General features: G+C 50.4%; 1 protein-coding gene across 7 annotated transcripts in view; it reads right to left on the bottom strand.

The window, feature by feature from the left end:
- Positions 1 to 26,403, bottom strand: part of AAK1 (AP2 associated kinase 1) — a 69,090-nt gene that overhangs the window by 20,110 nt on the left and 22,577 nt on the right. For 4 of the 7 annotated variants that reach the window (XM_056508529.1, XM_056508533.1, XM_056508535.1 and 1 more), the window contains exons 4-16: positions 25,482 to 25,590; positions 22,303 to 22,445; positions 18,419 to 18,540; positions 16,980 to 17,061; positions 15,133 to 15,265; positions 13,936 to 14,039; positions 12,912 to 12,991; positions 12,070 to 12,224; positions 11,713 to 11,981; positions 11,302 to 11,523; positions 7,746 to 7,975; positions 6,686 to 6,843; positions 6,207 to 6,323 (exon numbers count right to left, since the gene is read on the bottom strand). In XM_056508529.1, the coding sequence (XP_056364504.1) occupies positions 6,207 to 6,323; positions 6,686 to 6,843; positions 7,746 to 7,975; positions 11,302 to 11,523; positions 11,713 to 11,981; positions 12,070 to 12,224; positions 12,912 to 12,991; positions 13,936 to 14,039; positions 15,133 to 15,265; positions 16,980 to 17,061; positions 18,419 to 18,540; positions 22,303 to 22,445; positions 25,482 to 25,590 (1,924 nt within the window). Of the gene's footprint in view, positions 1 to 4,489; positions 4,586 to 6,206; positions 6,324 to 6,685; positions 6,844 to 7,745; positions 7,976 to 11,301; positions 11,524 to 11,712; positions 11,982 to 12,069; positions 12,225 to 12,911; positions 12,992 to 13,935; positions 14,040 to 15,132; positions 15,266 to 16,979; positions 17,062 to 18,418; positions 18,541 to 22,302; positions 22,446 to 25,481; positions 25,591 to 26,403 lie in introns of all 7 variants that reach the window. The other 3 variants (XM_056508532.1, XM_056508528.1, XM_056508530.1) reach the window with 1 other exon arrangement.

The following is a 26,403-nucleotide window of genomic DNA, read 5'->3' as shown; positions in this document are numbered from 1 at the left end:
AGAAAAGGTAACCCATTATAGAGGTATTTAACCTCCTAGAGCTCTTGAAGGGCCCTTGGGGTGGGCTTTCATCAATACCAGCTGGGAAATGTGTGTTTTACCCAGTCACTGTGCTCCCACTTGGAGCTGCTGCCTCTTGGGGACTTCCTCTTCACCAGCCAGCCTGTGGAAAACCTGCCAGATGCTTTCCAGCCCCAGGGAAGTGAGTCTGACCCAGTTCAGGATGAGCTGGCCACTGCCCACCATTCCCTGCTGGGTTTTCTGCTTTGCCCCATTTCAGCCCTGCCAGGGCAGGTTTGCTGGGGCAGTGCAGCAGCCAGGGAGACCATGGCAAGCTTTCAGAAGGTGTCTAAGCTTAAAAGCACAGAGGGGGATTAAAAAGTGCCCTCTCAGCCCCCTCCTGAGGTAGAGCCAGCCACACACTGCAGGCTTTAAGAAAGAATGTGAAACATTTGTCAATGCTCCTCACAGTAAGAAATTACTGAGGGTTTCCTATCAGAGTAAGAAAAACAGCTGCAGGAAAAGCAGAGCAAGAGTCTGCAGCTGATGGGTCTGTGAGCATCCCCAGGAGGCTGATGCTGCTGGCTTCAGAGCCTGGAAAACCAAATCACTTCCTCCAGGAACAAAAGCAAGAGCCTCTCCTCTGATGTGCACCAACATAAGGAAGAGGGGAAGCCATTGAATTAACTCTGGATTTGTCTCTTGGAGCAAGCAAACAGGCCAAACCCCATGCACTGGCTGAGAAGCTTTGGACAATCCAGTGAGAAAGTGCTGACCTTCTCTTCAGATCCCTTTTCTAACACATGCACAAACCTGATGGAGTTTACAGGCAAGCAGTTTGCTCAGACTTTGCATCTGCAGCCAGAGACTGTTGCCACGCTGTTTTTATTGCTGGCCACACACCCCTTCAGCCACAGACATGGTTTAAGAAACAGCAGAGTTAGGAAAAAATATGAATCAAGAGATGAGGGAGGCAAAGGGGCTTTGGGTTAGAGCAGGCTATTAGAAACAACAAGAACTCCTGCAAACTTGCAGGTTAAAAGGGAGCAGAGGGCACAGCTGTGCCCAGGTGAGGACACTGAGGCACATGGCCGAGGCAGGAGGGGCAGCAGCACTCACACAGGGCTGGTACTCACTGCAGGGCTGCCCTGGCAGCACACACAGCTCAGGAGAGCACACAGCAGAGTCCTCTCCCTCGGGGGCCAGCTGGGAAAGAGAGACACAGCTGTGAAAGTCTGCCAGGCCAGCAGGGCAGGGAGGGACATCACCAGCCTGGGCACAGGTCTGGCACTGGGAGGCTTCTGCCCACTGACTCATCAAGTGCTAGCAGCTCAAAGGAGCCTGCAGGGCACTGAGCAGTCCAGAGGCCTTGGGTTAGCCCAGGGAAGGCACTGCACTTCCATCCTCCTGATGCTGGCATGGCATTGGCTCTTACACAGCACAGGCAGGAAAAGAAAGGGAATAAAGGTGAACGGAATGCTTCAAATGCACAGGGCTTTGCAAACACCATGGAGGGTAACAGCACAACATTTAACAGTGGCTCCTTCAGAGATCAAAATCAAGCAATTTTAGTTTTGTGTTCAAGATCTCAAGTATTTGTAAAATAATAAATTCTCCTCCCTGAGATCAAACTCAAAGCCCAGACAGAAGAACACTGGATGCTCTTTGCACTAATTTAGTTGGGATTCTCGTGGTCTGCTGGCTTTGCTGCTTTAAATCATCACACCACCACCTTGTCCTCTCAGTAAATACAGCAAAAAATCCGTCAAGTTCCTGCAGGGGCAGTTGCCCTTGTGCATTTTCCCAACTCAAGATGTAAACTCAGATCATTAGTGCACACCCACAGGTGCTGTGCATGCCTAATTGTGCATGTGCAATTACTTTATCTCAATGTGTCATCTTGGTACAAATAAATTCTCAGCAGAAATACAGTTGTTTATTGCAGTTATTATAAACACTCAGGCATAGCTGGGGCACCCAGTTATCTTTTCAGAATTTATGGGCCTGAAGTAGAGTTATTGTGATTAAAAACATCTCATCAAGTATTTTGTTCCCAAAAAAAAAAAAATACCCTCCTACATCAGTCAGAGTGACCCCACAGACAGAGCTCCCCTGACCAACACCCCCAGGATTAGTCAGTGGTGAAGCCTGAAATAAGCTCATTAAGAACAACTTGGCTCATTTTCCTGCACATACACAAGGAAATATGTTTTCAGCATGAATATTTAATTCTCCCTTACTTTAACAGATGTTTTGCCATATTTTTACATCACTCTTGCCAGCTCCTCTTGCTAGTTACAATTCCACTGAGAACTGCAGCCACTACACAGGGAGGAGGGAGGACACCCTGAACAGCACCCACTGACACTGACTGCACCTGTCTGCAAGCGGGGACAGGCCAGGTCTGACAGCACCCAGGTGATGACACCTGCACCTCCAGGTGCCAGGGGAGGTTTGTGGCTAAGCAGGAAAAGCAGCTGAGCTTTATCCAGCCTCAGCTGCTGCAGGGTTAGAGGGCAGAGCCCTCAGGACTGGCCCTGCAGAGCAGACACCCAATAAAACCTCACCTGTGTACTGAAACCCTCCTGGGACAGCACTGCCCTCAGGCTCAGGGTGCAGGCTCACACCTCACTTCTCAAAGGGCCATGCCTCCTCACAGCTGATAAAGGCAGAGGTGAAATGTTTTCAAAACAAGGGGATTCACTATCAGAGCTTTCTCAGGTATAAAAATATTCCAAACAGAAAGCAAATATTCTGCTTCTGCACAGAGCTGAGGCAGCTGGCAAGGTGCTGTGCTGGAGCCTGGATCACTCCCAGCTCTGCTGAGCACTGCAAGACCTGAGCTGCCAGGCAGCACAGCCCTGGGCCAAGCCCTGTGTGCTGGGGATGGTCCTCACAGCCAACACTGACACACAGAGCAAACAGCACTGCTGGGTGATGCACACAGCCTGAAAACCCAACTTCAAATCCTGAAGTTTGATGTTTTCTGCTGAATTTACAAGCAGACAACCCCTCTTAGTTTCAAATCTAAGGGCTAGCCTGTAGCTCTAGTCGTTGAAAATATTCATGAGCTCCTGGGCCCAGGTTTGACTTTAAAAAGAGCAAACAAATGAAAATGTCTTTTCAGAAACCCTCAAGGCCAACAAAGCCAGGTCTCCTGCATGTCCTGGCCACGTGGAAGGGTGTGGTGTTCCTTTAGGGCACCCCTGGAAACTTATGCCTTAGATAAGAAATCCTTCCTTAGGATGGTTCATGCCAGAGAACTGTTCACCCCCCTGCAGACCCTCTTGTTATGTCTTAGTGTCCTAATTGGTCCTTTTTCTCCAAAGTAATTGGTCACTTCTTTACCTAAAACCTTAAAGTAATTGGATAGTTTTCAACTTACAACAAGGGTGGGAGCTGCAGCTGTGCTCTGGGCTCACTGACGTGGGACCTGCCACACGAATTCACCAGAGGGCTGAGAGAGGCTCCAAGATAAAAACATTCCCATATTCCAAATCCCACTGATTTGCAAATAAGCTCCTAAGCACTTACATAATCTTGTGCTAAAAAGTGTTGGCTGCTGCAGTCAGAAATGTGCACAGGGAAAGCTTAGAAGCAGCACTGCAAAGTAAATGAAATAGCACCAACTGCACTGGAAAATCTTGCCAAATCAGAAAAGGTCACATGTAACTTGTGCTTCACAAGATGCTCAGATTTGCAACAGACTTTGGAAGCCAAAGAAACACTGACTCTTACAGGAAAGAAAGATTAACAATAACAAAACCTACAATTTCAACGTTGGAGACAATCTGAAAACAGCTTCAGTCTGAACAGGTAATTAATTACCTGGGGATTATTTCTCATAGAATCTTGGAATGGTTTATGTTGGAAGAGACCTTAAAGCCTATCTCATTCTACCCCCTGCTATGGGCAGGGACACCTTCCACCATCCCAGGCTGCTCCCAGCCCCAGTGTCCAACCCAGCCTTGGGCACTGCCAGGGACCCAGGGGCAGCCACAGCTGCTCTGGGCACCCTGTGCCAGCCCTGCCCACCCTCCCAGGGAACAATTCCTTCCCAGTACCCCATCTCACCCTGCCCTCTGGCAACGGAAAGCCATCCCTGTGTCCTGTCCCTCCAGGCCCTTATCCCCAGCTCTCCTGGAGCCCCTTTAGGCCCAGGAAGGGGCTCTGAGGTCTCTCTGGAGCCTCCTCTGCTCCAGATTGAACAATCCCAACTCTCTCAGCTCTCCCTCCTAGGAGAGGTGCTCCAGCCCTCCAATCACTTCTGGCTTTGAATGCTGAGCCTCTAAAGACACCAACATTTTTGGCATTAGGAACAATGAGATAGCCCCAGGCTCTGCCATGAAAACCATCCCCACTGCCAGTGAGAGCAGCAGAGCCTGGCAGTGACCAGGATTTCAGGTGTGCCTACAAACAGAACCAGAAGATTAAGAGACAAAACAAAGCCCAAGACTCTGCCCCCCCTCCATCCCTCAGCTCTGGTTACCTGGGGTGTCAGATAACGGGAGAGGAATGAAAGGATCAGGCACAGTCAGAAGAGGAGGGTTAGAGTCCAAACTCAGAATGTCTTTCGTTTTTTCAGCTGGCAGAGAAGAGGAAAGGAAAAGAAAAGGCAGGGTGAACAGAGAAGAGGAAAGGAGACAGCACAGAGCAAAACCTCAGCACAGGTACAGCCCCAGCTCTGACACAACCACACACAGGCACACTCTGACCAATGTACTCAAAAGAATAAAAACCCAAACAAAACTGCTGCTACCATGTGCTTCTCCAACACAACTTAACCCACAGATCTCAGAACATTCCCTGGCAGGGAAGAACTGTTATCTGCCTTCACAGCAGCATGAAAGGTGAAAAAGGACAACAAAAGGACACACAGCCCACGTGGGGCCTCTGTGTCTGCAATAAAAGCTGCACCATCTTGCACCAGCCAGGCTGGGACAGGCTCCTGTCTCTGAGGAAAGAAAGAGAAGGGCTGGAAGTGCCCAGCTCAGCACCAAGATTTCCAAGATACCTTCTTATGCCAAACCCCAGGACTGGAAAGTCAAGGGGCACATATTAAAGACAGACACTGCCAGGACTGAGCATGGCAGAGCAACCACAGAGCCCAAGGCACACAGATGCTCCTCAGGCTTTGCAGAGGGTGTTTCACAGCTCAACGTGGAGCTGCTGCTGCTCAGCATCATCCACAAAGGCTGATGGAACATCATAAACTGCTCACAGCTGTTTGACAAACTCAGAAAGAGCTCCCCAGGAGCACTCCTGTGTCAGAGACTTCAACTCCTTAATTCTCCAGTAAGAACCAACACACCAAGATCAGTTATAAGCTCCCTTAAATCTTCTTTTATAAATAGAAATAAGCATAAATGGATTTGTCAGTCCTTGCCCCACAAAGAATTCTTTAGCCCCTTCCCAGACTCCTCTCATTAGGAGTTGCTTTACTCCTATGGGGAGGCACCAGGTGCATATTTCACCATGGGGGAGATCCCTGGCACTTGGAGCTCCTGGAAGAAGCTTTCCACCTCTGTGCTTGGCATGTCTGAGCTGCCCTCACTGAGGACTGATGCTGCAGGATTAGAAATGAGCAGCAGCACTCACCAAGGGGTTTTGGCATAGAAGGGGCTGCTCACAGCAAAACCTTGGATACAAGGACCAAAGACCAAGATACCAGGCAACGTCCCACAAGCAGAGGCTTCTGCAGAGAAACTCCTCAGACTAGCCAAGGGCTCTGGAGACACACAGCCCAGCCAGTGCAGAAATAACTGCCTTCATCATTTAACATGTCAATTATGAGACTGTGCTCTCTTCTGAGGACTTTCCCTGCTCATTCATCCCTTCTGTCCTCCTCACTCTGCACAGACATTGTTATCCCTACTCCTCCAAACAGATCAGCTGCTCTGACCAACACCTCCAACCTTCCTCCACTGCATATGACAGGCTTTACTCTTTGTTATGAGCTCCATGGAACTTGCACACACTTAAGAAGCTTCCTTGGGAACCTAAGGGGCTCAGTTCCTTCCCTCACCACAAGCCCCACCTCTGCCACCCAACTGTGACAAGGGAATGCAGTCTCCATACATTCCTCCCCTCCTGAAGTGCCAGCCCTATTGCCTGCAGCTCTCAGTGCCCAGTCTGTATCAGTTTCCCTCCCTTTCAGAGAGGTTCTGACAGGAGCTGCCATTCCATGCTCTCATGTTCAGACTCACCTGGCCCAGCAGTGAAGGAAGAGCCCCCGAACGCATCGGCCGGGGCTGCGGACGCAGCGGGCTGGAAACCTGGCATCAGGTTCTCTGTGGAGCTGCCTGCCTTTTCTGGGGCCTTCCCTGGAATGCAGACCCAGAGTTAGGGGAGAAACTTCCATTCTGAAAGTAAGCTGCTTATCTACATTCTTAGGACACTGTTCCACTAAGTGACTTAAGTCTCTTCCTGCAAATCCCAGCTTGCAGATGAAGCAGAGTTTAAACTGCAGCTTCCACAGGCACTTGAGCAGGGGCACTGTCAAAGCAAGCTGGTACCTCTGCCTTTGAGGCACCACTGAACTGCAGACAGAAACAAACTGCCAGGATTTAGCCAGAGGGCTGTAATTACACGGGGCACCCGAGCAGTCCCTGCCTAAAAGCATTCCCAGTCCATGGCATCCTCCCTTGCCAGAGCAGGCAGGTGTTAAAGCACCCCACAGACCTACCTTCCCCCAGCTTTGCAAAGTCCTTGTTCAGCAGCTCCTCAGCTGTCAGCTTGGAGAAGTTGTCATCATCAAAGGGGTTCCACGTGGACACGTCAGGAGGGTTGTAGACATTCTGCTGCGAGGTCCTTGGCGAGCCCGAGGGCGTGGTGGAAGCAGACCTGGATGTGATCAGCCCAAACAAGAGCCATTAACCTCCCATCTGAGTTAAATTTCCCATGTGAAATCCTCTGGCCAGCACTATTGGCTGGTCCAAGCTACTACAGTCAATGATTTCCCAATTAAAACATCCAGTGTAAGTTACTGCAGCCCCATGCTCAGAAGCCTGGGAGCGCTGAGGCTGAGCACCCACATCTCAGGGGTTAAAACCAGCATCCCAAGCATTCCAACAGGAACAGCAGTGCACACGGGAAGGCTTTGTGCCTGCAGACACTGTAAGTGACCTCCCTCACTCCTAGGAAATCAGAGCTCCACTAAGATCTCCAGAAGCATCAAGCCCATTCTTCAGGAAGTGTTGGTGTCAAGCAGTGAGAACGAAGTGACACCAGGGCTGTGGCTGGTGTGACACTGCCTTTTGTGAGCCAGAGAAGGCCCTGGTCTCCCAAAGCTTTTTGGGAGCTCACACAACTCATGAGGACCTTGGGGCAAATCTTCCAGCACTTCCTACCAAGCCCTAAACAGAGATTTGAAGGCAAAGACTCAGAGCTTTGTGCCTACCTTCATTCAGAGCTTTGCATCAAACACCTCCCAGAGTGTGACCCAGCCCCACTCCACACCCCACATGGGGGCCCTGGGCACACACTTGGACTTGCTGAGGCTGAGCCCCCCAGGCCCTGAGCACTGCTTGGACTTGTTGAGGCCGACTCCTCACCCCCGTGCCCTGGGCATTGCTTGGATTTGTTGAGACTGAACCCCCCAAGTCTTGGGCACTTCTTGGATTTGTCGAGGCTGACCCCTCTCGCCCCCAGGCCCCGGGCACTACCTGGATTTGTTGAGGCTTAGTCCCCCAGGCCCTGCACCTACTTGGACTTGTTGAGGCTTAGCCCCCAGGCCCTGCACCTACTTGGACTTGTTGAGGCTGGCCTCGGCGGCGGCGGCCTGCAGCAGCTGGGTGGATTTGCTGGCGGGGACGCCGAAGACGGCGCTGTGGGTGACGTCGCTGAGGATGCGGCGGTGCCCCGCGCGCTGCGCCTTGGGCGAGGACGGCGGCGTCAGCGAGCCCGGCTTCTGGGCTGGGGCTGGGCCCTGGGCCTGCTGCTGCTGCTTCCCCTGGGCCTGAGCCTGAGCCTGAGCCTGCCAGGGGAGAAAAGCACAGGGCCCTCGCTCAGAACAGCGGCCATGGCGAGAAAACAGCTCCTGCTGGAGCAGCCAGCATTCCAGTCATGGACTGGGGAGAAAGCAGCTCCTGCTGCAGCACCCAGCTTGCAGTCATGGACTGGGGAGAAAGCAGCTCCTGCTGGAGCACCCAGCATTCCAGTCATGGACTGGGGAGAAAGCAGCTCCTGCTGGAGCACCCAGCATTCCAGTCATGGACTGGGGAGAAAGCAGCTCCTGCTGCAGCACCCAGCATTCCAGTCATGGACTGGGGAGAAAGCAGCTCCTGCTGGAGCAGCCAGCATTCCAGTCATGGACTGGGGAGAAAGCAGCTCCTGCTGGAGCAGCCAGCATTCCAGTCATGGACTGGGGAGAAAGCAGCTCCTGCTGGAGCACCCAGCTTGCAGTCATGGATTGAGGACAGTCTGGAGGGGAAAACCAGACAAACAAAGGAACCACAGAAGGGGGGAGTTGGCTGCTCTGCAGTATTTCAGGATTACTGCACAGGCACAGTCTCTCCCCTCTCTGTGGTGCAGCTCTGGAGGTGAAACCTCCATTAGGACTTGGCAAAGGCTGGCTGGGCTCAAACCTGCTAAAGGGCAGCGAGGCCAAGACCCAGAGCACAGATGGAAAGAACTCAGACCACGGTGCAGAAGACTCTTGTCACAGGGATACGGTGAAAGGCAGCACTGCCTTCAGCCCATAATGTGTGACTGGGTCAAATGCCTAAAGGGGTGGAGGCCTTATGCAGAAATCCTTCTCTTAGAGGAAGGAAAAAAGAAGAAAGCAAGGATCACAGGAGCAACATTTGTCATTAAAATGTGGAGGAGAAAACCAGGCACATTTGGTTTAGGTGTGAGCCAAGACAGCCCAGTTACAAACCCTGTGGAAGCTGCAAAGGGTTTCCTCACACTGATTTTCTTTTTCCATTGCCTTAGACTTGTGTTACACTCACAAACTCATAAATACTTGAAAAACAGTTTTGTAGTGATAAACAACAGCACCACTTGTGATTGTGTGATATTTCACAATCTGTCTGCCAGGGAGATATCACTGCTGGATTTAAAACAGGAAAATTGGAATACAAGGAGCAGCAAGCTGTGCATGTCACCTCCCCTGCCTGGGCACTACCTCCCTGTTCCCAGGCCTTTTCCAGCCAAGATGAAGGGCTTGGAAAGACCTAAAAGAGCAACAGGAGAAAGGTGCCCAGGGTGGTGCTGAACCCTGGTGGCAGAAGGCAAACAATGGGGAGCTGTCCTGCTTTTCCTGTGGCATCCCAGCACCCAGTGCAGAGAGGCAGAGTGCCCTGCCTGCTCCCCATGCACCCACCAGCTATGTAGGTCACTGCAGAACAGGACATTTGGTGCTGAGACACAAAAGGGCAGCGCTGAAAACACCACAGGAATGAAGGCAGAGCTTATCAAGCAGGAATCTCCCCAAGTGAAAAGGTTTTGACAGGCCCAGGGTAGGTGCTTTCTGCTCAGAGACTCTGCTCTGCAGAGACTGGGCTACACTTCCATTTTTCAAATGAGCCAACCACTGCTTTTCCCTCCTGACTGCTGCAGGAGCAGGAAAGAGTCCAGATGTGTCCATTCTGAGCAGCCTACCAGGGGAATAAGGCTAATTTTCAAGCTAGCCAATTCCATAAAATTAAGACTGTTCTTGTGCTAGCAAATCACAGCAAAGCTCTTGAGTCAATGCTTTATTTGAGGCATTTCTGCCTAAAAGGAACAGGGTAATAATGGGCATCACTAAAACCTATCTGCACATACTGAAAAATCTCCCACCAACTTCGACAAACTGACCTGCCCCAGGTCATTCACCAGAACAGGAACACAGCCAGGAACACAACAGCTCCCAGCCAAAGCAGGGCTGGAAATACAACAGGAAAGGGGATATGGCAGAGCCCTGAGACACCTCAGAGAGCAGAGCAAACAGCTGCCCCAGCCCTGCTCCATTCATGGATTATGGAGTTTATTAGTCAAATTAACTCCTGATGGCACTTCCAAAGAAACAAAGAGAAGAGAATTAACTGGCAGCTCACAACAAGCCAGCACAAAGTGACCCTTAGCCTGGACTCAAACAGTACTGTACCTCTGAAACAATGGACTCATGGAACTGGGCTGGAAAGGATCTTAAAGGTCACCTAGCTCCACCCTGTGCCACAGGCAGGGATGCCACTCACCCCATGCAGCCCAGGCCTGAACACTGCCCCCTTTGCACACCTGCAGCAAGACACAGCACAAACACGGGCAGCCTGCTCCTGTCTGCTGCCCAGGATTACTCCTAGCACACAAGCACAATTAGGGACACCCTCTGAGCTCCCAAAGCCAGGGAAGTGCAGATGGGATTGCCCAGCAAAGGAAGCAAGAGGCACAGCTTCTCCCACAGCCCTGAGGAGCACTTTGGCTCCCTGGCACAGCTCCCTGCCCCTCCCTGTGGGCAGCTGCCTGTGCCTCTGCACTTGGACATATTTTCCATCGAGCAAAGAGCATTTATTTTAGGTGCACTCTCATATGATTAGTAAAGTGGGTGATTGATTTATTTATTTTTAGATATGGTGCTTTCAAAAGTCTCCCTCCCACTACATTTATTAAAAAGTTAACCCAACAACCAGGAAGCTGTTTGTGCCTTCCTCTGAGCATCAGGCAAACGTTTTCCTAACAAGAAGCAACAAAGTAGTTCTGGTGCCTGGTGCCCATCCTGGTGTGCTAAGTACAAATAATGTTTCAGACAGTTTCTCACATCTTCTATGGCAATGTGACAGGGGATGGAGAGAAGCTGCATTAAGCAGCTACTCACATCTCCTCTGCTATCTATTCATCCACTACTCATCTCCTTTCTGTGGACCCAGAGCACAATTCCAGAGTCTAGCATCCTCCTGGAATGAGAAATCCAAACAACTGCACATCCCCGAGGCAGCGAGGTCAGCGCTGACATCTGTGACCCAGCAATAACAGAGTTATTACTAATCAGGCCCCAGAACCATGGAAGTGTTTGGGTTGGAAAAGGGCTCTAAGGTCACCAAGTCCCAGTGTTTCTCCAGATCTACCAAGGTCACCACTATCCTATATCCCCCAGGAATGGAGATTCCAGCACTGCTCTGGAGAGCTGTGCCAGGGCTGGACAGCCCTTTGGGGGAAGAAATTTTCCTAATACTCAATCCACACCTCCCCTGGCACCTGTGATGAGGGCTCTGTGGGTCTAAGAGGCAGCTGAGCTGTGGCCAGCACACAGGAGCTGGCAGAGGAGCTCCTGCAGCCCCTGCAGCCCCTGCAGTGCCCCATCCCTCTCCAAGGTCTCACCCCCTGCTCCTGCGGCGGTGCCGGCGCTGCCGCACTGGGCTGTGCCTCGGGCTGGGCCGGTGCCAGGGGCTGCTGCTTCTGCTGAGCTGCTGCTGCTGCTGCTGCTGTGCTCTTCTGCTGCATGGCTGCCTGCTGGGCCAGCAGCTGCTGCTGCTGCTGCTGCTGGTAGTAGTTCTGCATCAGCTGCTGCTGCGCGGGCGCTCCTTGCTGCATCGCTGGGAACTGGGAAACAGCGCTGGTTGAGAGGCTGGAGGTGTGCTGGAGCCAGACCAAATCTTGCCAGAGGACTGGGGATGCACTAGAACATGCCCAAAAGCTGCACCCATTCCCCCCAAAAGAACAGGAAACTTGCCATAAACACAAAGCTCCAGCCCTGCAGGCAGATGTGGTTAACCCGGTGCACACACCCACCTGCTGTGCCTGCATCATCTGCTGCTGCTGCTGCTGGAAGTAGGCAGCCTGCTGCTGCTGCTGCTGCTGCTGCAGGAGCTGCTGCTTCAGGAAAAGCTGCTGCTGATGCTGAGGGGTGGCCTGGGGCTGTGTTGAGGGGACCTGGGGCTGTGCCTGGGGAGCTGCTGCTGGCTTGGCCTGGGGCTGGGCTGGAGGCTGCTGGGGAGCTGCTTTTGGCTGGGGGGTGCTGGCAGGGAGCGAGGGCTGGGCACTGCCCAGGGCAGCCGGGCCTGCAACAGGGACAAGAACCCAAACCCAGCGTTAGGCACTGCCCTGAGGCACACAGGGGTGCAGGGACCACACAGACATGGCACTCACCCTGTGGCTGAATGGCTGCCTGGGCTGTGGCTCTCTTCCTGGGTGTCAGGGCTGGCTGGATGGGCAGAATCCCAGGATTGGGCTGGGTCTGTCCTGCTTTAGGTCTCTGGCGGGGTGCTATGGACGTTTCTGTCGTAGGGATGGGGTCTGTGAGCCTGTCAAGGAAGAGGGAGAAGGAAGGGCAGTGAGCACAGCCTGTGAGCTGGGCAGCTGGTGCACAGGACACACAGCAGGGTTAAACACTCACCCACACTTCAGCTGGGTGTGAGTGACAAAGGTGAAACAAGCACAGTAAAACCTCCTGGATGCACTCACAACAATTAATGCAACACTGTCATTCTGACTTCTCTGCCAATCATGGCATCTTCTCCTGGTGGACAGCTGGGACTTGTCAAAACCACTCAACTTATATCCAACTATTTCCAACAACATATTGCTTGAAACCACTCAGGCTTCTGAATGAGCACATGAAGGACACAAACCAGCTCACGAGCAGCTGGTACCTTTGGGCAGAGTTGTCTAAACTACCATCTTTAGATGTACTTTAACTTTGGTACATCCACCCCAGAATCAGGTCATTGAACTCTTCTGATCTCTGCTCAGTGTTTACTGAGCTCCAAAAATGCACAGCAAGAGATAAGAGCAGCCATCCCCCCAGCCTTCTGTGGTTTGTAGATACCAAATTGTTCTTGAGATTGTTTCTGAGAGACTAATGGGAGAATAATTGTGCTCAGTCACCATTTGGAACTGAAGTCTCCAAGGAAGCAGCTAAATACACCTTTGCAAATAAACAGCAGAGACAACAGGCAACAAGAAAGGGAGTAAAATGCAGGTGGGGTTACCTGGCCTTTGGTTGACTCTTCTTTGCAGCAGCTTCACTTGCTTTAACTGGGTCTGGGAGTTTAGCAGGGATTGGAGAGTTCTGCAGATCCCAAAAACACACAATTTGGTATTTTGATGGCAGAAAACAGAGTCAGAAATAATGTGTAAAAACATCATAATAAAAGAGGGAGATCTGGGAATTCCCAAAGCCATTACTTCTCATGCTGGACATGTAAACAAACAAGCTCCATGTCATGGGGAGACAGGAGTTTGGGAGAGTCTTTACAAAGAAAGAAAAGAGGGCTCAGCTTTTTGACCAATGAACATGGAATATGAGCACAAAGCTGCACAGCACAACCTGGGCATTTTTAAAAGACAACCATGGGACAGTAGTGACAAAATTTATTAATGATGCTACAAAGACACAGGCATAATAGAACCCAAACTATCTCTTATTCATAAAAACCATAAATAAGCATGGGGAACATGGGGAAAAAACCCCTAAGTTTCTATTTATGTAGAAATAACAAAATAAAATGTCTGTCACAGGTGTCCATAACAACATAAGGAAATAATTGTCAGCTCTATGTTTCAGCTGAAGTCTCTAAAGACACACTAAGAAGGGGCAGATGGTTGTGGAAGGTCTGATGCAGTTCAAATGCCAAGTCCCAGCCCACAGACCCAGAAGTGCTGTGTTCAAACCCAAGGGCAGGCCAAATTACACAGGCTGTGGTGGCTGTGCCTGGAAATCAAACTGGTTCCCAAGCATGGCCAAATTTTCCATGTTCACATGCACAAGATCTCTTGCTTGGCCTCACACTGGTGACTGGGTTGAGGAGGTAAATCAGGGACAAACAGAAATAAGGAACATGAGAAACCCTGATTCCTGAGCCAAAAAATCCAAACAAAACTGTGCTGTTACAAACAAGACCCTCCTAAATACAGAACTGGGGAACAACCAACAGAGCAGAGCCAAATCCTCACTACCCAGCAACTGCCTCCCCAGCCAGCCCCAGAGCCCCCTCAGGCCACTCCTCTGCTCACCTGGACATTCTGCACCGGGCAGTCCTTCTTGGCCAGTTTGAATGCAAAGTAGGAGACCTGATAAATGTCAGGTCTCTTATCAGGGTCTGGCTCAAGCATGTACCCTTGAAGAGACAGAGATGCTGAGATCAGAGCAACAGGACACACAGATGCAGGGCAGCCAGCTGTGGCAGCACATCAGACTTGACACAACAAAGGACTTTTTTGTGCTGAAAGTGGGCAGGGCTGGCACAGGTGCCCAAGGCCAGGCTGGAAGGGTTTTGGAGCAGCCTGGGACAGTGGAAGGTGTCCCTGCCATGGCAGGGGTGGCACTGGATGGGTTTTGAGGTCCCTCCAACCCAAGCAATTCCATGACTCCACATTTGGTACAACCAGGTGCTAACAGTGTCCTGCCTCCCTCAAAGCATGTGATCAGGCTCAGCAGGGCTGAGCTGCCCAAGGGCTCAGCTAGAACTGGGCAGGACAGGATGGACCAGGACAGATCTTCCAACAGAGCTTCTGGGGCAAGGAGGGGAAATGCTGCCTGGCCAGGGAACAGCACTGGGGGGGACTGGGCACTTCCAAGTGAACCCACAGGAAAAGGGCTTGATCCAGCCCTGCTGTGCCAGCAGGGCAGGGAGACAGGGCAGCCACAGGCACCACTGCAGATACCCCACATCAGCAAAGAAAACACCAGCCTGCTCTGCAAACACATCCAACTCTGTGTGAGTCAAGACTGTGGCTAGGGAAAGAAAAAAAAAAAAAAAATCAAAAGCTGTGCTGGAAACAAGAGAGCTGCCCCAGCTTTGCCAAGAGTAGTGCATTGTACACATAATTACACATTCACTCTAGTCAGTGGGATATTTATAAACCATTTCAGTTCTGTTTCCCAGTTCACAGAAGATGAATTCTTATCACTAGCCTAAGTCACTGTGCTCTTTTCAGTTCCTTATCCAAACAGATTTATTACTGCAGAAATACATTTCTGCATAAATGGGCTTATTGTGCCAGTTTCTGTAGGACTCAAACCCAACGGGTGTCTGTGTTCCTGCCTTTCCACAGAGCTCACTCCAGCCTGGCCAAACAGAAACCTCTTTGTCATGGCTGTCTCTCCAAGAGTGGTCTCCTAAAGTAGTAAAAGATCACTTTAACCACCTGGCAGGGGCTGTGAGAGCAAAGCCCTGAGCTGGTTTCAGCCTGGCCCTGGCAGACACTCACGGATGAGGCAGTGCATGTCCTGGGAGTGCCGAGAGTTGTCTGGAATGGTGAAGTTGCCATCACAAATGGCCACCTGGCTCTCCCCAAAGGGCAAGGTGAAGTAGCACAGCTTGTACAGCAAACAGCCCAGGGCCTGCAGAGAGAGAAAAGGGCAAGGATTCACCAAACTGAGCCCAGCAGGGGAGTCCTGCTGATGTCAGCCTGCACCAGCACCCTGTGAGGGACCTGAGACAGGCACAGCTGCAGGGAAGATGAACACATGCAGAGCTCTCCCTCTTAGACACTGATCTGGGGGACTGTTCATCATCATTTTCCCCACATCTCTGCAGAGCACGACCCCTTGTGTCATTGAACAGGCAAAGCCTTTCTGCCACACACCAAAGTAACAGCACAAATAAATGGCAACCATCACCATTAATACATCCATTCTGACAAAGAGAAACCCAAACTGTTTCCAAGATTAAGTTCAAACAACCTTCCAACTGCTATAAATAAATGCCAGGGAAGTACAGCTCATTCTGCAGGCTGCCACCCTTCCCTCTACTGCCATGCTGCTTTTGGCAGCAACAGTCACCACCTATTGCAAAAGAAAACAGTTTTTGCACAAAGGGCTAATTATGAAACACTCCCACCATCTCAGAGGAGGGAGCAGGAAATATTTCCTAATCCTAAGAAACTCATCATCAGCTCATCTCTTTTGTCAGGATTTCACAATGAAATTGCACTCTGGCTTAAAATAACCTTGATAAGATGTAAGGGAAAGGGAGGTTTCCAGCAGGACAAGCACTGGAACAGGCCTGGGAGCTGAGGCCCCACTGTGCTCACCACCATACACTGCTCTGGACACACTACAAGTGACACTAGAACAGAACTCCTGCCATGCCAGGAAGAGCAGAGCCTTTGGATCTCCCCCTTTCCACACTACCACAGGAAGGAGTGCAAATCCTGGTTCTCCTCTGGCTGCCTTTGAGGCCCTGTCCTTTCCTGCTGTCACAGCTGTGACCTCCCCTCTCTACTCACTCCAGGCCAGTGACCCTGCCCAGTGCAGGGCTGACCCCACAGACCCCTGGTTAAACCTGCTCCCACAGGAGCTGCTGCTTCCCCAAGCACACTGAGGGCAGCAGATGTCACACCAGCAATTCTCCCTATTGTAGATACAGAGCTATTGAATATAAATCAAAGTTCTCATATTCTGCTTCTACCATGTTACTTCCTAGCTCAGGGCTCCAAGTAACACAAAACATGCTCCCAGTTAGCATTTTAAACACTTTCAAACACGTGCTGAACTGCCACTCCAAACAGCACAGACTCCCTCTCACCTCTGTCTCACCCAGAAGAGCCTTCCCCCCTGACCAGGTCAGCCAGGAAAGGACTGCACCACAGCTGCATTTTGTTCTCACCATGAAGAAAGAACATGGCAGGATTGCCCTGATCATCAGAATCAGGGCAGAAGTTTGGTCTTTGGCCAGTTTGACAGCTCAGCCCTGTGTTACACAGGATCAGCACACTCCTGCTGCTGGGGGAAGGGCCATTTTCTCAGGTTTCTGCTCAATTCTGACCAGAACTTTGACTCCACATACTAACAACCCAGCCCAGGCACAATGAGCCACAATACCTGCGTTTTCTGGTTTAACTCTTAAGCTACGATCCCATTTTCCCTGTTCAACCTGGAGTTTCATCCATCTCTAAGTTCCAACTGCACAGGAGGAGTACACACAGCTGCTCCACCTGCCTCCCTGCTCAGCAGGAACTCATCAGACACACCATTAGAGGGATTCTTCATTCAGAAAGTGTCCCTGCAATGGAAGCAGCCTGGCTGGAGAAGGCCCAGTGGTTCCCATGCATACCCAAATGTCTGCTTTGGTAGTGATGAGCTTGCCACTGTACAGGTTCACCATCTCTGGGGCTCTGTAGGATAACGTCGTGTACCTGCAGGGGAAGGTGGATCAGGGAGTCAGAAGGTGTAACAGGTAGGTCACATTCCCAAATTATTCAATACTCACTCTTTCCCATCTCATTTTAAGGAAAGGGATGCTAAAGATATCTATTGGAAAAAGTCTTCTAACAGCATCACCTGTACACACCTCAAAGTGCCCTGGGAAGCCAAAATAGTGACCACAGTCCTCTCTAAAGCACAGAATTCACCACAAAACCATGCAGTTGTTTTAAGAACAGAAACATTCAAGGATTCAAAGCATTAACAAGGTGACTAATCAAATGTCCTCTGCAATGCCCTCACTGCAAGGCTGTGGCCAACTGTATTACAGAGATTGTAACTGGATATGTGGCTCCTAAAAAGTAAATTTCCACACCAGGAGTCCTGCTCAGAGCCACTGCAGCAAGGGATGGGTCATTGTGTACCTCAAACCACAATGAGAATCTGCCTCATCTTAACAGATCACAACAAACAGAAAAGCTGGAAACTGTTCCACAGATTATGAGGCTCCTCTGTTAAGATTTCCACCAGCAGGTCTGTAATTTCTGCCTGCTGCACACCCTGATCACAGGAAAGCTTTGCCAAAGGCAAAGGTTTTGTAGGCTTAAGTGTACAAATAGGGCATTCCAAGGGGACTGCAACACTAGATTAGGAGCACTCTGAAAACTCCAGTCAAACAAATCTAGGGAATTCAGGCAGGTGCAGCTGAATCCCAACAAAACAGAGGCATCTGTACCCATTCCAGAAAGCTGCGCTAACAGGAGTGGCAAGTCTGCAGCAGTGACTTTGTCAGAACTGAAGCAAGGCCAGGGACCTGGAGTGTGCTCCAGCCCTGATCCAGGGCTCACTGAACTGCAGGTGAACTCCCCTTTGAAAAGCACCAAGGGCACCAGAGGTGCTGGCAGTGTGTGGGGCAGGAAGAGGAGCTGGCTGAACCCCTCCAGCAGCTGACACTTGCCATGCAGAGCCAGGATCAGCCCCAGTCAGTGCCCAGGTCCGTGGGGAGAGAAGCTCAGCAGGATGGGACTGTGCCACCCCTGTCTGGAGCTCAGGGAAGTCAAGCCAGATGAAGGACAGAGACAGCCTGACCCTGCACAGCACAGAACAGGACTGCCTCACCGAGGTGCAGCTGCTTCTCTGCATTAATCTCAGTCTTCCAGGTCCAAAGCAATTACATCAAGCTCAATTTATTGTTTCACCTTCCCCCGGGCATCACTCACCTGCAGCAGACACTGCCTTGCAGCACAGCAAATCTGCTGCAACAGGCTGAGCAAAATTAATCCCAGCACAAGAAAAAATGACCCTTCAAACACAAACTACAGCTGAGCTGAAAAGGCAAAGCACACTTACTTCTTGATCTCCTCCTCGACGGCATTCACCCCTTCTGTTTGAGGGTTCTGGAATTTGTTAGTAGCACTCCCAAAGTCACACAGGACATAGTGGCCACGGTCATGCAGCAGGATGTTTTCAACCTGGAAGCATCACAGACAGACACAAAATCACTCAGATAAAAAAAATATTCAGAGTTTGGTTTTTTTTCAGATGAGTCAAGGTTTTAAGTGCCTGAAGACATATCAGACATATCTAACACTAAAGCCTAATGTGACAGCAAAGAAAACAGGCATCAAAACCCTGTCACATCTCCTAAAACAGAAATCAAATCATGGAAGCACAGTTGTAACACTGCCTTCCATCCTGTCATCCCTCCCTTCTCCTCCTGCAAGCACATTTCTCTGCCTCTTGTAAGACTTGAGTGTCCCAGTGCCCGTGGAGCTCAACGTTCTGAGCTACTGTGTCCCTGGTCTGGCATCTGAACTGGGGACAGGAAATCCAAACTGCCCCAGTTTTAGGAAGGGCTGTACTCTAACTCCTCACTGTCTATGGGGCAGAGGGGAGGCAAACAAAACACACACACTTTCACAAAATTAAAACACATCTCCATTTTACCTGTCCCTGAGGGTCTTGTTCAAAGCAAACCTCAGCTCATGCTCACATTTATTATATTTATGCTTGTTCTCAGTCTGCTGGGTGCCCCACAGCCCCTAAACAGGGGACTGTAGCAACAGAGGCTCCCCCAGACTGCTGAGAAATTCCCTTTCTTCCAAATATTATTTGGTACCTTGAATCAGGCAACAAATGTAGAACAACTAAAATCAGCAGAAACCTCCTCAATACTCACAACTGTGCATTAACAAAACTCTACCTTGCATCCATCTAAGAAAATTGCCTGTTTCAACACTGACTTAAAACGTGCGAAACCCTGTGTTCAGATCTTTGCTTTGGCAGAGCACCCCTGTGTTCCAACTCCTCATCTGTGCAGCAGCATTAACAGCATGTTCTCTCAAGGGAACACACAATTTTTCATGTCTTTATCTTCAATCAGTGTCAAATGCTCAGATACAACAACAAGATAAAACATACTGCTCATAATAAAATTCAAAATAAAAAAGAAATCACCACATAAGCGTTTGCTAACAAAACCCTTTGGAAGCAGAGCTCCCCATCAAGGATGATCTTTATAGGAAGGAAAGAAAAAGAAGGAGTCAGCATTTTCAGCATCAGAAAATGCAGGCAAATTAGAGAGCTGAGGGGGAGAAGGTTGGCTTGAGACCAAGAGTTAAACACGCCCCCTCCCCCTCTGCCATCCATCTGCTTTGAATAAAGCACTGCACACAGATGTTCTCCCCAGCAGATCAATCCTGGCATCCTCAGTCCTGCTCCCTGCAAATACTCCTCCAACACTGCCCCAAGAGTCCTCCCACTTCATCTAGCTCAGAAGTCTGAGGTGATTTTTCACTCCAACACCCTGTAAGGTTTGTTAAACATCAGCACAGGATTATCCAGCAACCAGGTTTGATCAGCAAATGCCAGGAGAAGGAAAAAATAAAGACAGCAAAAGAAATTACTGCTACCCACTGCCAGGCCAGAGAAAAGTGTCTTTAAAAGGAGTATGAAGGTGTCTTCTTCTGGTCAGACACTCAAAGCTGCACTCCAGCTTCCAGCTCTGCTGACTCTGACACACCCAGTACAGTCAGATTCAGACCCCAAACAAAAGCCTTTAAAGGAGATTATGAGTTGTCTTAAGTTTTGCTGGTTATGGAGTATAGTCAGCTTCAGTCTTTCCAAAATAAATCCTTCTTTGCTAGAACAGAACCAGAGCCATAAAAACCACTGCACAGATATGCTGGGGATGACAAGAGGTTTTCTTTAGCTGATTGATTCAACACCCATGACCACCTTCTGAGAGCAACAGCTTCAAGGCCACTATTCCTGAGCTGAGGTAGTGATCTGAGAGGGATGCATGACCAGGGCACACCTCCTGGCTGCTCTGCAGCACACAAGGCACTTCCTCATTTTCAGGAAAAAGCAGCATCAATAAAAGCACATGAAATAAGCACCACAGCCTGTACTGCACAGCAGGCAGTGCCACAGCACCTGAATCCACCACCAGCCCAGGAGGGGACCCCTGATCACACCCAGGGGTGACACAGGATCTTTCTGTGCTGCTGTCCCCAGTTAGTCACTTCCCACCAGCTGGGGACTGTGCCAACAGGAGGCTGCTCTGCTTCAGGCAAAGCCTCTGGGTAAATTCAAAATCAGAGCCAGGGGCCACTGAAACTCCTCCAGCTGCACTTGTCAGAAAGGCTGAAAGCTCATTCACAGCATCCATTCTGCTGGCAGAGCTCTCCAGGCAGGAACCTCCAACACCAGACAGCATCAAAGAGCTGGAAGGCAAAAAAAGGCCTCCAGCCCCCAGGCAGCTGCCTGCAAAGCCAACATCTGCCCCCTCTTCAGCAGGGTTACATTCTCCCCAAGAAAACACCTACACAATGGATGTCCCTCCTTACACTCAGAAATTGTACAAAACTTCTCTGGCCCTTAATCTCTCTTGGCTTTACAACTCCCACTTGACAGTATTACATTTTAACACAAATAAAGTCAAAATATATATAAATATTAATTCTGTGTTAATACTTAGATCTCCAGAGGTCACCATGACAGAAACAATACACTACTCAAGCAGAAAACATGTCTCCAAGCAGAGAAGAGTCAACTCTGAGCCAGAGCACAGCTTTCCAAGAGTCAGGCCTTGCAAAACCTCCTGTGACCTAGACAGGCAACAGTGGGCTGGACTCCAGCCCCAAGAGCCCATTTCAGCTGCAACCCAGGGCAGAAAGTAACACTCCAGATCAACTACTAATCCAGCACAGATGTCCCAGATTTATTCTCCTGCAACACACTGAGTTTTGTTCTTTATTAAACCCTCCAGGGATTCACTAAAAAGGTAAGGGCAGGGGTTAATGTCAGCTGGGGAGGTTTGTGCTCCTCATCCTCTCACCCTGCTTTCCTGACCCCATACCAACCCCTGCAAGCAGCCCACAGACTTTACAGCTTTAGACCCAGGACTGAGACTGGACTCACTTGTTTTGTTTCCCCCTGGGAAGAGACACAGGAGATGTTTCTACATCCAAGCCACTGTCACTTCAAACATGCCAGAGCACAACAAACCCTGAGGGATTTTTCCCCTGCTCTACCTGGCTCTCCTTGGCACAGTGGCTCTGGCTCATGTAAAACAATGGCCAGTGGCACAAACAAACATCTGTGAGGGCTCTGAAAACAGCACCTGCCCCACAAAGGACATCTGAATTTCAAATGCCACAGCAGCCTCCTTCTTGGCTGAGTATTTCATTCCAGCACTTTACAAGCTTGCTGAGAACAAAGGGAACATCTTTTTGTTAGCAGGATTACAGGCCTGAGATTTTTACCAAGATGGCCCTGCTGGCCCAGCTCTGCTCCCAGCTCTGCTCCCAGCTAAGCACACAGAGTTTTACAACACACTTTCATGGTCAGAGCTCCAGAGGCCACTTGCAAAAGCTCCTAAGGATTCCTGCCCCACGGCCAGCACTTCTGGAGTGCTCCTTTTCATTTGGGTCCAGGAAACAAAGTCACAGCAAACTCTTTGTGAGCTACCTTAAATAAGCAGTGTTTCAGGTCACTGTGAATAATTCATCAGGTACATTCTGGCACGTGTACAAGCCAGAATAATTCACAAACATTTGTGTTTAAGTAGATATATAGATGGCAAACATATGGTAAGTAGCACTGAGAGGCTCATTTCTTTTTTTATCTTCCAGCAGAGAGGTGTGTTTGTGCCCAATTTCCCTCATCACCAGCAAGAGAAGCACAGTGTGGGCAGCTGGCAGACAGGGGGGCGAGCAGGAGGCACAGCTCACCTTCAGATCCCTGTGGATGATGGGAGTCTTGCACTGGTGCAGCCTGGCCACAGCCTCACAGGTGTCACAGAAGATCTGCAGCACCTCGCTCTCGGTGAAGCCGCTCTGCAGGCGCTGGTTCATCAGGTTCACCACCTGTCCCCCTGGCAGGAGAGGAGAGGGACAGTGAGCTCTGAGACCCAAATCAGCAGGGACAGTGAGCTCTGGGACCCAAATCAGCAGGGACAGGGAGATCTGGGACCCAAAACACAGCAGGGACAGTGAGCTCTGGGACCCCAAATCAGCAGGGACAGGGAGCTCTGGGACCCAAATCACAGCAAGGACAGGGAGCTCTGGGACCCAAATCAGCAGGGACAGGGAGCTCTGGGACCCAAATCACAGCAAGGACAGTGAGCTCTGGGACCCCAAATCAGCAGGGACAGGGAGCTCTGGGACCCAAATCACAGCAAGGACAGGGAGCTCTGGGACCCAAATCAGCAGGGACAGGGAGCTCTGGGACCCAAATCACAGCAAGGACAGGGAGCTCTGGGACCCAAATCAGCAGGGACAGGGAGCTCTGGGACCCAAATCACAGCAGGGACACAGGGAGCTCTGGGACCCAAATCACAGCAGGGACACAGGGAGCTCTGGGACCCAAATCACAGCAGGGACAGGGAGCTCTGGGACCCAAATCACAGCAGGGACAGGGAGCTCTGGGACCCAAATCACAGCAAGGACAGGGAGCTCTGGGACCCAAATCACAGCAGGGACACAGGGAGCTCTGGGACCCAAATCACAGCAGGGACAGGGAGCTCTGGGACCCAAATCACAGCAGGGACACAGGGAGCTCTGGGACCCAAATCACAGCAGGGACAGGGAGCTCTGGGACCCAAATCAGCAGGGACAGGGAGCTCTGGGACCTAAATCACAGCAGGGACAGTGAGCTCTGGGACCCAAATCAGCAGGGACAGGGAGCTCTGGGACCCCAAATCACAGCAGGGACAGGGAGCTCTGGGACCCCAAATCACAGCAGGGACAGGGAGCTCTGGGACCCAAATCACAGCAGGGACAGGGAGCTCTGGAACCCAAATCACAGCAAGGACAGGGAGCTCTGGGACCCAAATCAGCAGGGACAGGGAGATCTGGGACCCAAATCACAGCAGGGACACAGTGAGACCTCTCCTCCCTGTGTCACATCATGGGGCACACAATGAGCTCTGGCACCCCAACCCAGTCCCCCCAGCATCCCTGGTCCTGGGCTGCTCCTCAAACTGGGGCTCCACAGTCAGCACATGAAGGTTCAAACTAAATTCACAACAAACCTTCCCTGGGGGCTTTTTGCAATCTGCTTACTCAGCTTGTTTCATTCCCCTCCATCCCAGGGGTTTGCAGAACCTGTGGGCAGGTGTTACAGCTCACCTGAGCTCTGAGCAAACCTTCACACAAGCTCCTACAGCCCACCTTGCCCTGGCTGTGTCAGCACTCAATAATAATAATTTTCCTTTTTTAATTCCATGTAGGACTTCTTTTGTCTGACTAGAGGAATAAAAGGCTGAACTTGGGGCACCCACAGTCCACAGATTAGTCTGCCACATGTAAGCAAGAGGAGGGAAGAAGGGAGACACTCAGAAAACCCACACATTTAGTGGCTTGGCTGAAGTTGTTGACTGGCAAAGAAATTAAAAACCCATCTGTAACAAGGGAAGCTCTGGACAAACAAGCAAGTTTTCATGAACAAGTCCTGAATTTGTCTCAGCTTTGGGGTTTTGTTGCTGTCAAGGCCTTTCCAAAACAATCCAGAGGCTTTTTCCTACTCTAAACACCCTAGACAGACAGAGAAAAACTCCCTTCTGAAGCTCTGGCAAAGCAGTACTGTATCATTCCACATCACAAGGGCTGGAAAACTTTCGTGGTAGGAAAGAAAAGCTCAGTTTAATGACTACTACAGCTTGAACATTTGACACTCAAAATGAATGCAGTTCTGCACACAAAGATGCTGATTTGGTTTGGAAACTGTCAGCCACAAAAGGAAAGGAACAAGGGGAAATGAGTGTGTAAGAACCGTGGCAGAGGGAAGGTGCAGACAGCAGCAGCATCTGGCAAGAGCCACATGAGAAATGCCACCCTGCACTCTCCTCTTTTCAGACAGGAGGAAACTCCTCAGAAAGATGGATTTTACTTCAGCAGTCCAAAATTGGGGTACTGCAGCTAGGGGGATGCATCTGAAGAGCTCAGGCTTGTCTCTCCCTCCACAGTGAGCTCTGCACATGGGGCTGAGCAGGGATTTGCCAGCACTGCCAGGATTCATGCTTACAACAGCTCTTGGCATGTTCAGGCTGAAGCTTCAAGAGACCTCTCAGAGAGATTCCTTCAGCAAAACTGCACACAAAGTTCTCCCTCTCACCAGCAAACCACCAGTGAAAGGCAGTCAAGATTCATGCAGCAAAACAAAGCAGCAAAGAGGATGTGGCAGAACAGAAGCCTGCACTGGGCATGGTTACACACATCCAGAGGTCCTGGCTACAATGCTTTTGAGTTCAAAGCCAGACAGGCCCAAAACCACCGATTTCCATCAGCTGCCACCCTCCAAACCAGGCTCCTGAAGTCACCTGGGCAAAACATTATTTCTGCTGAACACTCTTCCTGCGAGAAGCATTTGAGCACAGTACATGCATCATGTTCCAAACACCACATCCCAGCCACAAAGATCAAAGCTTTGGGACAGCTGGAAGAGCCTGTCTGGCTACAGACAGCCAAGCAAAAAGGTCAGAGGTAAGAGGAATGCTTTTTGGCTTCCCATTATCCATTTCACGCTTCTTCCAGAACAATCCTGAGCCAGGCTGATGTGGAAAAGCTTGCAATGAGGCTAAAGTGAGGAAAAATTACATTCCTGGTAGCTTTAAGAGGAGCCACTTCTTGTGTGGACCATTCTAAAAACAACAGCAAGATGTATTTAAGGGTTCTCCTTCACAACAGAGGGGACTCAGGACCACCCTGGGCAGCAGCAAAGATGGTACCAATCCCATGAGCAGAGTCAGTCATGGGACAGCCACTTCTCCAGCCCTAATGCTGGCTTTGCTCAGCTCAGAACAGCTTCCTGGCAGCTGAGGACAGCCCTTTTTTCAAAAGGAAGATGTTGTGCAAGTTCCCTGTAAGCATAGGAGGACAAACCCACCCGTGGCCACCAGGGCCCCACTCACCCCGGCAGAAGTCCATGAGGATCAGCACCTCCCACACGTCCCCACTGCTGACAGAGTTGATGCTGGAGTCAATGTAGCCCACAATGTTCTTGTGGCCAGAGAGATCCCTCTGCAAGACACACAGCCAAATTCACCCCATGGCCCAGCCAAATCCACCCCATGGCCCAGCTATACAGAGCAAGCAGCATTTTCATCTGGTTCCTCCACACTGTACAAGCTTCTGTCACTTGGATTAATCCTCACTCAGGGCTTGAGCAAACAAGAGGTCTGTCTCTACCTGTTTTCCTTTGCAGAAGGATCTGAGACAAACAGCAGAGAAACAGCCAGCCTGTTGAATTAACCTGTTCAGGCCTGGTGCAGGTTTTGGCACATTCCCTGAGGTGCCCAGGCCAGGCCCCAGGAGCTGCTCCTTGGGAGAACAGGGCAGGGGGTGGCAGTGGTCATGCAGGACTTTTGGCCTTACTTGTGTCATCTCCTTCCAACTCTTCTGTTGACAAAACATATCTCAAATCTTCACATGCTCAAAAAACCCAAAAATAACAAAATAGATTTTAACCTTGCTTTTGAAAGTGCCTTATTTTAATTAACTCAACAGATTAAAGCAAAAGTTCTCATATCAACAATTTATCACAGAAACACAGACTGGTTTGGGCTGGAAGGGACCTTAAGTATCATCAAGTTCCAAGCCCCTGCTAGGAGACACAGGCTAAACTGCAGGGGAAAATGGTTTCTTTGGGATTCACACAAACTCCCATCTGGACAGCCAGCCCAGTTTGATGCTCAGCTCCACCAGTAAAGGAAACCAAGGTTCTGCCGGGCACATTCTGCTGTAACACTGTAGGGTTGCAAAAACTGCAGTTAAGTGTAAAATAATTTCTTATTGCAGAAAAGCTGGAAAAGAAGATTTCCTTTTAGGGATGCA

Source organism: Oenanthe melanoleuca, chromosome 22 (genome assembly GCF_029582105.1).
Source record: "Oenanthe melanoleuca isolate GR-GAL-2019-014 chromosome 22, OMel1.0, whole genome shotgun sequence".
Classification (NCBI taxonomy): Eukaryota; Metazoa; Chordata; class Aves; order Passeriformes; family Muscicapidae; genus Oenanthe; species Oenanthe melanoleuca.
Note: the sequence above shows the minus strand (reverse complement) of the source record. Positions and strands in the feature narration are given on the sequence as shown.